We start from the raw sequence: 12,752 nt of genomic DNA on the forward strand, positions 1-12,752 counted from the left end.
TGCTGTCTGCCCGTTGCTGTGGCTCTTTCAGAGCTCCTCTGCTTTAACGAAATACCGTTTAAAACGAATTCCGTTTATTTTTCAGATGATGTCGTTATAACGAGAGTTCTCGTGTACTTGTGTCGTCATGTTTTTTTCCCGCTTGGCTTCGCGTTTTCCTTTGCCAGTGACAAGACATCTATTTAAAAAAATATAGAAATTTTTTTTTTCGTAATTAGTGTGACAGACAGATAGACAATCAACTTTATTGGATCCTGAGGAGCTTCAACGGGGGCCCCTATCGGGAACCCGCGGAAGCCGCTGGCCGCGTCCAAGTCGGGGCAGGAATACCGTGATGTTCCGGCCTTTCTCGGGCCCTCTGGATTGCCTCTAGTTGTGTCTGGAGCGATGGGCTCCCGAGTGCCTCTTCCCAGTCGGCTTCGCTGGATAGAGGGCCGTTAGGTAATGCGGGGCATTGTCAGAGCATGTGCGCTAAGGAACAATAAATCTCATTACAGTCCGGACAGCTCGAATCGACGTCTGTGTAGATACGGCTGAGAAAGCCCAGCGAGGGGAATGAGTCCGTCTGGAGCATTCTAAGTGAAGCTGACTGAGACTTGTCTAACTTCGGGTGAGGAAGAGGATAGGCCCTTCTACTTAGCCGATAGTGAGATGTTATCTCGTGAAAAGTAAGGAGCGGATCGTTCTGCTGGATTTCGTCCTGTCCCCATGAGGCCTCCATGCCGCCGCGGCGCGTTAGATATCGCGCACGGTGATGGGCAAGCTCGTTTAGATTAGGTATGTTCTGATGAACCTGCGTTTTTTTTCTTACTGCCGCATTATATGTTGTTGCTTTAATTATATGTCTGATTTCTTTCTTTCCTCTTCGTCTTTGCTAAAGAGTAATGGCCATTGTTAATTGTCCTAATTCCGGACCCTATGCCCCTCTCTGTCCGTTGTGTTTTGAAATCGAATAATAATAATAATAATAATAATAATAATAATAATAATAATAATAATAATAATTATTATTATCCAGGAAATCTTTAGAATGATCAAAATCGATGATATCGTAAAGTATTCCTTTCCTGTGCGGTTGTGTGAGGCAAGGAGTCCGTAGTGTGCAGCAAAGTGTCGTGTCCTATAACGATGAATTGTGTGAAACGTTACTCGAACGGACGACGGGAAAAGCATGACGAATAACTGTTTTAGGCAGAACCGCGGTTCGTTAACGAGATGAGAGAGTCCCTGGAGCCCGTTTGATTTTTCGGTCTGTCTGTTTTTGCAGCTTATCGTGCCTCGAGTGTCGTACGAAGGAGGTTTGCAAAGGATCGCTCTGTGACGTCAGCACGCAGCCTTCAGCACCCGCGTGATGAGCGAAAACGCTTCGCGACTAGAGGAATTCGCCTCGGCTGACCTGGCCCCTGTGTTGAACTCCGTGATGGCGTGTAGCAGATGCTTCGATCGCGTCAAGCCGCCCATCGCCCAATGCATGAACGGTCATCTGCTGTGCTCCCCGTGTCGCAACAAGATCATGAAGTGTCCTCTGTGCAAGGATAAGATCAGTAAGTTGCCGTTAAATAGGTTATTTATGTAAGCACAGGATCCATCTCTTTTCGTTTCTTTTTTTTAAGCGGAATTGTATTTGCCTACTCTTTGGATTCAGCCTGGCTGCAGCTGGATCGCTGTGTTCTAATGATGATGTGCGGTGCTTAATGGCGCAAGGGCCAGCTATGGCCAATGTATTGGGTGTGAAATGATCATATGAATTGCAAATGGTGGATGTCATGCGGCTGCAAAGAGACCTAAAGATAGGTCGCTGTAAACAAAAATATATCAGCATCAAAGTAATGACGTCTCATTATGTGAGCTATGAGCGTAAAAGTTTCGCTATGAAGAAGTGATACAATGCAATGTACATAAGCACTACTGCCTCCACAGGGCTCTTGAAGTGAAAGTGTTGTGAGGAGGTAGATGTTGTAAAAGCTCATGTCACTGTGTCTACTGCCTCGACGGCAAGGCTGCGTTACGTGGGACCCGGCCAAATTATTTCCAAGATGTAGACTTCATATAAAAACTGAAAACCGTTTTCAAGTTAAAAGGAATTCGCAGTTTCGCCGGCAAGGCGAAGCACCGATTGCGATAGCAAATTAATGCACAGCTATACGAAGTAAGGATACTACTTTTATCGGCCGTATAAACTCGGAAACATTCACTTTCTAACCGAATTAACAAGCAATTGGTGTCAGCGCGCACGAGCAAACATGAACACATCGCACTCGGTGAGCGCGGGCACTCGCCGTCAAAACGCTGGCGTGAGCAACGCGGCAGCTGCAGCGAGCGAAGTGACCTTCGTGCTGTCTATATGTGCCGCTTCAACGCAAGAGCGGCGAGCACACAGCGCGCACAAAGCTATGATCGTCTGCAGATCATTTTCAAGATTCGTGCGTGCAACCGTACAAAGTACACAGGTGTTGGCGAAGTCGATATCCGTGTCCACTCCCTCCCTCCCGCGCTGCCTCCCCCTTCCTCTGTATATGCGGCGCACGAGATTGAGCCGCGATCATCAGTTTCCCTAGTGGCCGGTCGCGAAATGCGCAGTTGATGCCAGAGAACAACGCACCCGCCCCGCCCCCCTACTTCCCTCCCACCCCCCCCCATCCCCCCACGGCCTTTCATCGCAGTGCAAACTCCGATTTCGCCTTTCGCGAGCGCCAGATTGATCCTCGACCGTCGGCTTCCCTCGCGTGCTTTCACTCGCACATACAGCACACGACGCTATCGCCCTTGGACGTAATACGGAACATCACGGCGACGGCGACGGCAAAAATGCGCTTGGAGTGTCTATATCATTGTTATCGTCGTCGTTTTGCCCGAAAGGCGAATCACCGATTGCGGTAGCAAGCTATAGTGGATAGCTATACGAAGTAAGGATAGTAGTTTTATCGGCCGTATAGATTTGTAAACATTAGCTTACTAACTAAACTTACAAGCACGGTGCCACGCGCAAACAGGTAAACATGAACACATCTCGCTCGATGACTGCGGAAACTCGCTGTCAAAACGCTAGAGTGAGGAATCGCGGCAGCAGCAGCGAGAATATCTCGATTGAACGTGAACGAATCGTCGAAAGAGTAGCGCATACGAAGTTACCGGCGCTATGCGCTCTCTGCAAACATCGCATATCGCTTTGAAGATGAGGCCCGCGTGGGCGCGCACTTTGGCCACACCGCAGATGTCAGAAGAGTGTTCAGTTGAACTACACCGAGCACAAGTAGTTCACTGGTTTGCACCGATTTACAACCCATGCCCAAAACGCTGGCACTTGAAGCATCAACGCGAATTTGGGATGTATGGTCTGACGCTAAGCTTACAGTAACCGGTTTCGATTGATTCAGGTAGGTTGCTGGTCTAAACGCTCTTCTCTGGCAATTCTTCCAGTAGTTCACTTTCACTGAGTTCTAGAAGGTCATCAACCGAGACAACACCGCGCACTGTGTTTATCGACCTTTGTGGGCCCGCTGAAATTGTAATGTCCCCAAAGGTTACAAGTTTCGAGAGTGTCATACTGCAGTTTGTCGTGAACTGCGAGAAGATCGCCGCTTCCAACCTTCGTTACTTTGTAGCCTGGGCTGATTAATATTTTTCTGCAAATGGTGAGATCATTCCAACTGTCTTAGTTTTGTTCTGGCTGTGTACAACGTGGTACTTGGGAGAAGACCTTTTTGATTACTTAAAAAACTGAATTGTTTCATGGGTGTGCTCCCTCTTCAGGAAGCTATCAGGTAGGGAAGAAAATCGCTTACCATATAAACCTTGGAAAATTCGGCGTCGATGGTAACCACCCACCACCGATCTCAGCAAGGGGACGTTATAAGGTTGGAAGAACACCTGAGGACGCTAGTCATGCATCGCCGCTATAACCTAGCATAACCTAACCAAGGTTGCGAACTACACCAGGTTAACCCTTGCCGCCCAGACATTCGGAAGTGAGGAATGAAAAGAAAACCGGAAAGATGAAAAGGCGATACAGAAAGGAAAAGATTGAAGAAGAGGAGAGGAAAAGGCGATTGGCGGATTTCCACCAGGTGGGTCAGCCTGGAGGCGCCGTCTATGTGAAGCAGAGGTTGAAGAGGTGTGTTGCCTCCGCCGAGGGGCCTTACAGGTCCGAACACCCGGCATCGGCTCAAGCCACAGGATGACCCTTTACCCAGTCCGGGCTAAGCGACGCACGACTACAGGCGGGAGGTTCCAACCCTCATGGTCTCGGGTCTGTGGTGGCGCAACACACCAAGCGCCTGATGACGTAGGCGCTCCTGCGAGGTCGTTCGGCATCTCGCAACGAAACGAAGGCAACGAAGGCCTCGCGGCACCGGACAGTACTGCAACACACACACACACACACACACACACACACACACACACACACACACACACACACACACACACACACACACACACGCACGCACACACGCACGCACACACACACACACACACACACAGACACACACACACAGACACACACACACACACACGCACACACACACAGTACTGTCCGGTACCGCGAGGCCTTCGTTGCCTTCGTTTCGTTCCGACCTACGTTGTCCTGCCATCGTAGTCATTGTGTCGTGTCATACATTCGTTGTCGCACCGTCGCCGTGATGCCGTCGTAGCAGTTACATCTTCGTCGTCCGATTGTGCTCGCGCCGTCGTCTTTCGTTCCGATAATCGTCACGTGCCGTCGGCATACAGCTGTCACTAGTCAATTGTAGTCGCGCCGTCGCTGTCGCTTCGTTACACATTCGTCGTCGTGCCGTCACAGTTGTTCACTCGTGATTCTATCACAGTCATTCCGGTGCCGTCGTTGTCGAGCTGTCGTCGTTGAGATAATTCCAGTACCGTCATGCTGTCGTCATGCTGCCAACGTCAGCTGCAGGCATGGCGCTTCGGCCAGCATGTGACGGCACGGTAACCATAACGATGGCTATACTGCACGTATTTACGTAAACTTCGCCCGCATGGCTTATAACGGCGGCGTGACTTCGCAAATTGTTCACTTGCAACAAAATATTGCGTTGTATACACAACCATTCGCAATAACTATTCGCTTTCACAGGGGTCTTGTTGCCTCCTGCATTTAGAAATGTATAGAATTGCTTTGAAATGTAACCCAATAAAGGCGATAAAGGGTAATAATCGAGGACGCAAAAACGACCTGAATATCACGAATATCACGAATAGCACGAATATCAGACCAAATCTATATGCCATAGCTCCGATTCCCCGAATAGCTGAACGATAGCGGTACCTGAGGCCCCTAAGTAATTTTAGTAAGGAACTGTATGGGTCCCTCTTCTCATTTATGCTCCCTAGGTCCGGAAACCGATAAGAAAAGGCCTACTTCCCATGAGTAAACCTGCCCCGGAGAGACAGGAGGGGTGGCGTCAGCGCTGGCCGGCTTGCCCAGGCTGTCTAGCTGCCGGACGTCACGCTCCCTCTGCTATTCTTTTCCTATCCTCCTCGGTTCGCGCCGCCATCGTGAAGGAAGGAAGGAAGGAAAAAAACTTTATTTAAGCCCAGCACTAAGGCCCAGTAAAGTAGAGCGCCTGCCCCGCCAAGGCTCGTTGTTCATCCTCCGAGTCCGAGTGAAGCCAAGCACTCCAGGAAGGAGGGGAAGGGTAAGGAAAATGAGGAGAGGTAATGGCAGTGTTACATGAGTACAGAATGTGTTCTGCACCTGCCCTTATCTCCGGACAGTTGGGGCAGTGAGCTGTGCTACGCCAACCGAAGTTGTAGAGCATTAGTGGCGTGAGAAGAGTGTTCGTTTGAACTTTACGAAGGACATGTGCTTGTTCCGTGTTGAGTGAGGAGTGAGGTTGGGGCAAAATAGTACGGTTTTCCTTGATGTTCTTGTAGTGTTCAGTTATTTGCGCTTTGTACGTGGCAGTGTCTTCCACTGTCGTTGGATTTGGCCAGGGAATCGAGGGCGCCCGGAGGTTAATTTCGCGGGCACGTTGATGAACCAACTCATTTCCCTCGATCCCAGCATGACCAGGCACCCAACGCAGGGTGATTGTAATGTTCGGTTTGCGGTTACAGGATTCTGTTAAGATGTCATGTAGGTGTGTTTCCAACAGTCGGTGTTGTATGTTGCGAATGGCTTTGCTGGAGTCGGTATAAAGGTTGATGTTACTGGAGTGGTGCTTAGTGAGTAGAAAGGCTTCTTGTATGGCATATATTATCGCGTGAGTCTCAAGAGTGGCTATGTTGGGAGGGTTGGAAAATGGCCCAGCTGTTTGGATGATCGGTGCTGTCTGTCCAGGTGTATACATTGCATACGCGTATGACCCCATGTTAGAGCGTGCGGCGTCCGTGTATATCGTGATGCATTTCCTGTCTATATGGTGATGTTTTGCTTGCGCTTGACGTCGACCGTCATGTAGGTGTGGCGTCATATTTTTTGGTATGTTTGTAAATGCAATGTTGCGTGGTAGCGGAGGGCTTTGGTTAACTGGTGTTAACTGGATAGGGGCGATCCCTGCTCGTTTCAAGATTTCGCATCCTTGCTCCGTACAAGACAATCGCGCTACTTGTCTGTCTCGGTGTTGTTGTGTTAGTTCTGCGAAAGTGTGAAAGAGGCCCGTTTGTTGAAGGCGATCATTTGGGGTGTATATCGGTAGGCCCAGGGCGGCCTTGTGAAGGGTGTTGAGTGAAGATTCGAGTTTTCGAGTTTGTGTTTGTGTCAGTGTTAGGAATGGGGCGGTGTACAGAAGCCTACTATACACGAGCGCTGTCACGAGCTGTGTTGCTTGTCCTTCTCTCAGTCCGTGTTTTTTGCTAATGATCCTTCGCATTAGGTGCGTGAGATTTCGGCAGTCTTTTTGATATTGTATAACGTTAGAATTAGCATTGTTGTTGTGATTTATGATAAATCCGAGTATTCGGCACGATGTAACCTTTGGTATCTGCTTGCCTAATAAGGTGAGTTGTATCAGGGCGTTTGTTTTCTTTTGGTAATGTGTTCGATTCATGAGGAGAAGTTCCGACTTTTCTGCTGAAGGTTCGAGTCCGGCTTTATGTAAGTGGTTAACTATGGTCTCGACGCCTTTTTGGAGGGTCGTTTCGACGTTCCCTGGAGATCCGGTTTCGCACCATAGGGTAATATCGTCGGCGTAGAAAGTGTGGTGAAGATTAGGGATTGTAGATAGCTGTCTTGAGAGCGCTGTCATGCAAAGATTAAAGAGGGTGGGAGATATAATCGATCCTTGAGGTGTTCCACGGGAAATATTGATGGGGGAGGAAAGAGACTGCGCTGCCTTGAAGTTTCCTGCCTTTGAGGAAACTGCGTATGTAATTGTACATGTTGGCGCCGCATCCACTGTCGTGAACAGATTTGAGTACATGATCATGTGTGACATTATCGAATGCCTTTTTTATATCTATTGCCAGAAGGGCTTGGGTCTGTGCGGTCTTTGGCTGCAGAAGCGTGTTCTGTAGTATGAGAAATAAGTCCTGTGTAGAAATGTTCTTGCGATAGCCTATGAGCTGGTGCGGAAAATGTTTCGTGTTATCCAAATGTTCTTCTAGTCTGTTTAGTGCAAGCCGTTCCATTGTTTTTCCCATACATGATGTTAAGGATATGGGTCTGAGGTTGCAAAGCGTGGCTTTTTTCCCTGGTTTTGGGATCATGGTAATGTGTGATGTTCTCCATTCGTCTGGGAGGGTGCCCGTGTTTCAATGCTCATTTATGTGCGAGAGAAGCGTTTCTTTATCTTCGTCGGGCAGATTACGCAGAAGAGTATATGTGATGCCGTCAGGACCCGGCGCCGTCGCCCTATTGTTTTGCAGCAATGCTATGTTTAGTTCTGCCATAGTGAAGTCGGCACTGATGTTGTCGTTTGGGGGGCCCGTATAGTCTGTGTACAGTGACTGATGTGCCGCAGGTATGTAAAGGGTCCGAAGTTCATCAAATGTTTTGTTTATACCTTGTGTACTGGCGTGTTTCTCTATGGTAGGGATCACTTGTTTCTTTGTGCCGAGCAGGGCTCGCAAAAGATGCCACGTGTGTTTTTTGTCTAACGTATTCTGGATGCTATCGCAAATTTGGTTCCATTCTGTCTGTTCGAGCGTCCGGGCATGATTGATCGCTTGAATAGTTATATCATCTACCTTTCCACGAAGCTGATTGTTATGCGGTTGCTGGGATAAGACTCTCAGGGTGCGATCGCGCAAACAGCTCGCTTTTCCGTTCTCTCGCTTGCCCTCTCGTGATTCGTTGGCGCCCGCGCGTTTCGTCACGGCGGCCATTGCGCCGGGGCGGGACCACAAAATGCGTTTACGTCACACTCCTGTCAATCATTCCAAAAGCGAGGGGAAACGGCCGCTTTCGTGGAACGGTCGACAAGGGCATTCGCTTCGAAGAATGAATGGCCGTTGCCATAGCAGCGCTAGTAGCAGACGATGCGCCTGTCGTCTGCTCATAATGTCGTCGCTCGCCGAACATGGCTGGCCCTGGCGGGGGTCGAGTTTTTCGAGATTAAAACGCGATCCGCCATCGCCGAACGTTAGCGATGTTAATTATTGAAAACAACTGTGATCACAGTGAAATTAAATGCTGCGCCTGCGCTGTGATAAATATAAATAGTGCTGTTTTAATTTTGATTGATCCGAGTGCATTTGTCGAGAATGCTCGCCGTTTCACGTTGTGCTCAGAGAATCGCGTTCATTGTTCGGCGGTTTGTTTGGTGCTCACGAGTCGCGATGGCCGCTCCTATTATCGCGCTTTTGGAGTCGCTCGGGCAGCCTCGGCAACGCATCTTTCGGGACGCATTTGACGAGCTTACCGAGGAAGAGTTCCGCGACCACTTCAGGCTCTCGAAGCGCACTGTGCGCTGGCTCTGCGAGCAACTGGAAGACGCCATCGGTGGCCTTCGGACCGGTGGCATCACGACGCAAGAGAGGGTGCTTTGTGCTCTCCGTTTCTTCGCGACGGGGAGCTACCAAAGATCCATCGGCAGCGAAGAATTCGTATCGATGGGGCAAGCTTCCGTGAGCGAAAGCATTCACGCAGTTGCGGAAGCAATAACCGTGGTGGGCCGGCAACAGGGCTGGGTAAGCTTCCCGTTGTCAACGGCCGGCAAGGCTACTGCAAAGGCGGCCTTTGCGGATCGGGGCCGCATTCCCGGTGTAGTGGCCTGCGTCGACGGGACGCTCATAGCGATCAAACAGCCCGAAGGACTCAGCCCGGGCGAGACCGCGGGCTTCATGTCAAGAAAAGGCTTCTACGCCTTGAATACCATGATCGTAAGTACTCACGATCTGACATTTTTTTTGCACGCTGTCATCTTTTATTAGGTTATCGGGTTTATGTAATGCCGTCGTAGTGTGTACAATACGGGTACCACGTAAAGCAATATCGATCGTGATCGAACCCGTTCGGAATTTAATTTCTCGGTCCAGATTGACTCATTTGCTTAAGCTGCGGGAGGCAGGTAATCGCGGTTGATAATTTCGAACCGAATCAAATTGATCGATAGTGCCCTTGCGGTACGGGTATAAGAGTACGCATTGAACAACCAAGGCGGCTATGATGAGCGTTAATTCACAAATGTCTCGTGAATGTAGCTTTTTGCACATTTCTTGCAATAATTAAAGAAGACTATTTCGGAGAGTGCTTTTTACTAATGTGGGAAAGAATGCAGCTGTGTCTGGGAAAGAATTATGAAATCATGTTGGTGCAAAAACATTTCATTCAGACTATTTATCTGTCAGCATGACGTGAAATATGAGAATATTCCAGCTCAAATTGCTTATTCTGAACCATTTTCCGCCCGTTTGTTCTGCCCTCCAGGTGTGTGATGCCCACATGCGCATCGTGGACATCGATCCCCGTTTCCCCGGATCGTGCCATGACTCCTACGTGTGGAGGCACTCACCACTGTTAGGCCGCCTCACACGTAACCTGCGACGTGGAGAATGGGTGCTTGGTGAGTGCTGCAGACATGTTGCAATCAGTGAAGTATATTACACAGTTATGTTTCCAACATGCAGGAGACTCGGGCTACCCTCTTGAGCCATGGCTGCTGACTCCTGTGCCAGGCCATCCAGGCATTGACACTCCGGAGGGGCGCTACAACCAGGCCCATGCCTCCATGAGGAACGTTGTGGAGAGGGCTATTGGCGTCTTGAAGGCAAGGTTCCGGTGCCTTCAAAGGTACCGGACACTCCTTTATGAGCCCAAGGATGCAGCAACAATCGTGGCAGCCTGCGCCGCTCTCCACAACATTTCTTTGAAGGCAGGGGAGCCGGAGCTGCAGGACAGTGATGAGGAGGCTGATGACAACCAGCCACCGCTGCAACAGGGCTTGCCTGTGTCTCAAGGGCACCACACCTGCCGGCAAGAAACGCCCAGAGAGCTGCTGATGAGGGCGAAGCAGATGAGGAGCCAGGTTGTCAACCTGTTCTCTGCGGCCCCTAGCTGGCGTACCACTCACCTGCGTATGCTGCATCGTCGGCTGAGGCAGCAACAGCAGCCTCGTCGTGCGGCTCAACCGTAAAGCCAGGTGAGTTCTCCAACATCGGCGTGAAAAGGCAAACCTCATAATGCCATTGAAAAATTGAAATGGTCGCCCTTGATAAAAAGGATGCAAGGCATTTTCAAAAATATTTGTTTTGATTAATACTGAAATCTCCATTGCGGATTTTCACAGGGTGTGTCACAGTAACAAAAGGTTTAGAAACAGTGGAAGAGAGACGTTAAAAAAGTGTTGCTGGGCAACGTAGTTCCTGATGGGAACGCAAATTCAAGGAGAATACAAAAAACAGCACAAGCACCTGAGCGGGTGTGCTGCTGCATCTCTTTTCCGGGTTCTTTTTTTCTTTTGTAATTTTATTCTTAAATAACTAGAAACACAAAATACAAAATGACACTCTGTTATAACAGGGAATTTTGAAAACAAAACAGACAGAGGTAGGTTTTGCACGAAGACATGTCGTGCCATTTCGACATTTTTGTCCACCCCTGTAGCCAGCTGGGTAGCTAGATTGAAACGTCACAAGAACATTTCATTTCACACTGCAACGGGCTCATTGTTCATGTAGTATATTCAGCCAGCATGGAGTAAAGCCAAGACATGGTGTAGCTCAAGGAAATGGTATTACTTTAATGTACTCCATGGTTTCAACTTTGTAAACATCCTCGTGTCACAAAAAAATACAGATAAATGTCAGCCGCTACATGTTCTGCATTCAGATACACCCCATATAATACAACATATCTGAAGTAGTAACAGTGACGAAATATGTTAGAATGAGCTGGACTAACGTGCTGCTGTAGCAGGAAGCCTGCAGGACGTGTGTATGTCACATATCACAGCACCTTGAACTACTCTTCAGTATCAGGTACAGTAATGCACTCCATAGCTGTAGCTTAGCATATATAAAGTTACATGGAAGTAGTAGCAAAAAAATATCACAGGAGGATACTATGTGGCTAGCCAGAAGTGCTTCATGTAACACTTATTACCCTCTCATTATAAAAGTGGTAAGCATACAAATAAAAAGCATCATGCAAGCCTGACGCATTCTGTACTTCGATATAAATGGCAGGAATAACATGACCTAGTTGAAAACAATATGACTAATACTGTTTTTCTCCGCGTACAAGGCATCAGCTGTTAGCTGGAGAATCCCCGTCAGGCGCCAAATCAAGAGTTAGCTTCACTATATGTAATGTGTAACACAATTCTAAAGCAGCCATCTAGTGATTTCAGGTAGACACTGGATATGGAACCTTGCAAGAAAAAAAATTGGACCTCAGTGCAACAACACAGAGTACAGAAAGAGCAACGCTAGCATGACTGCCACCTAACTCATATGACTGAAACACCCTAAACATATTAATGACACTTGCTAAAAAATACTAAAACATACTAACAATAAAGTTACAAAAATAGTATGCAATTTCTTGTGCACATAACGGAAATAAGGTAACTATTTAATTTCTGCTACCTTCGAGTAACATCTCAAAGTTTAGAGATCACTAAAAAAATATTTAAATGTACAAAACAAGATCAAAGTTATAATGAACGAATAATAATGAATGATACAAAAAAATACAAGTAATAAATAATAAAACTTCAAATGTACAAAACAAGATCAAAGTTATAATGAACGAATAATAATGAACGAATAATATTGAATAATACAAAAAAATACAAGTAATAAATAATAAAACTTCAAATGTACAAAACAAGATCAAAGTTACAATGAACGAATAATAATGAATAATACAAAAAATACAAGTAATAAATAATAAAACTTCAAATGTGCAAAACAAGATCAAAGTTACAATGAACGAATAATAATGAATAATACAAAAAGTACAAGTAATAAATAATAAAACTTCAAATGTACAAAACAAGATCAAAGTTATAATGAACGAATAATAATGAACGAATAATAATGAATAATACAAAAAATACAAGTAATAAATAATAAAACTTCAAATCGTCTATTCCCTCCTTGCAGCCACTGCCTCCTGCATCAGCTGGCCCAAGAGCTGTGAAAGCTGCCCCACTGGCCGCAGTGCCTCCGCTACTTGGTCGGCCTGCCGCTCCACAGCAGCCACGACCCGCTCAGTAGCTGCAGCCAGCCGGTCTACGCCCTGGCGGATACCACGCAGGAGCTAGAAATAAATAATTACATCAGCATCCATTCCCGCACAATCGGTCAAGCACCTCTACAGCAAAGTGACCTGCATAACGAAAGAGTAA

At 47.5% G+C, this 12,752-nt stretch overlaps 1 protein-coding gene across 14 annotated transcripts in view; it reads left to right on the forward strand.

The window, feature by feature from the left end:
* LOC135901971 (E3 ubiquitin-protein ligase Siah2-like) overlaps positions 1 to 12,752 on the forward strand; it is a 137,622-nt gene that overhangs the window by 23,840 nt on the left and 101,030 nt on the right. For 7 of the 14 annotated variants that reach the window (XR_010564340.2, XR_010564339.2, XR_010564341.2 and 4 more), the window contains exons 1-4: positions 7,342 to 9,282; positions 9,830 to 9,965; positions 10,030 to 10,541; positions 12,508 to 12,748. The exons of 2 other annotated variants lie outside the window; for them this stretch is intronic. Coding sequence is in view for 4 of the 12 variants with exons in the window: in XM_065431840.2 (XP_065287912.1) it covers positions 8,665 to 9,282; positions 9,830 to 9,965; positions 10,030 to 10,192; positions 10,275 to 10,401 (1,044 nt within the window). In the remaining 8 variants the exon portion in view is untranslated. Of the gene's footprint in view, positions 1 to 1,267; positions 1,545 to 7,341; positions 9,283 to 9,829; positions 9,966 to 10,029; positions 10,542 to 12,507; positions 12,749 to 12,752 lie in introns of those variants that run through there. 5 more of the 14 variants (XM_065431843.2, XM_065431842.1, XM_065431844.1 and 2 more) reach the window with 3 other exon arrangements.

This window comes from Dermacentor albipictus, chromosome 9 (assembly GCF_038994185.2).
Source record: "Dermacentor albipictus isolate Rhodes 1998 colony chromosome 9, USDA_Dalb.pri_finalv2, whole genome shotgun sequence".
Classification (NCBI taxonomy): Eukaryota; Metazoa; Arthropoda; class Arachnida; order Ixodida; family Ixodidae; genus Dermacentor; species Dermacentor albipictus.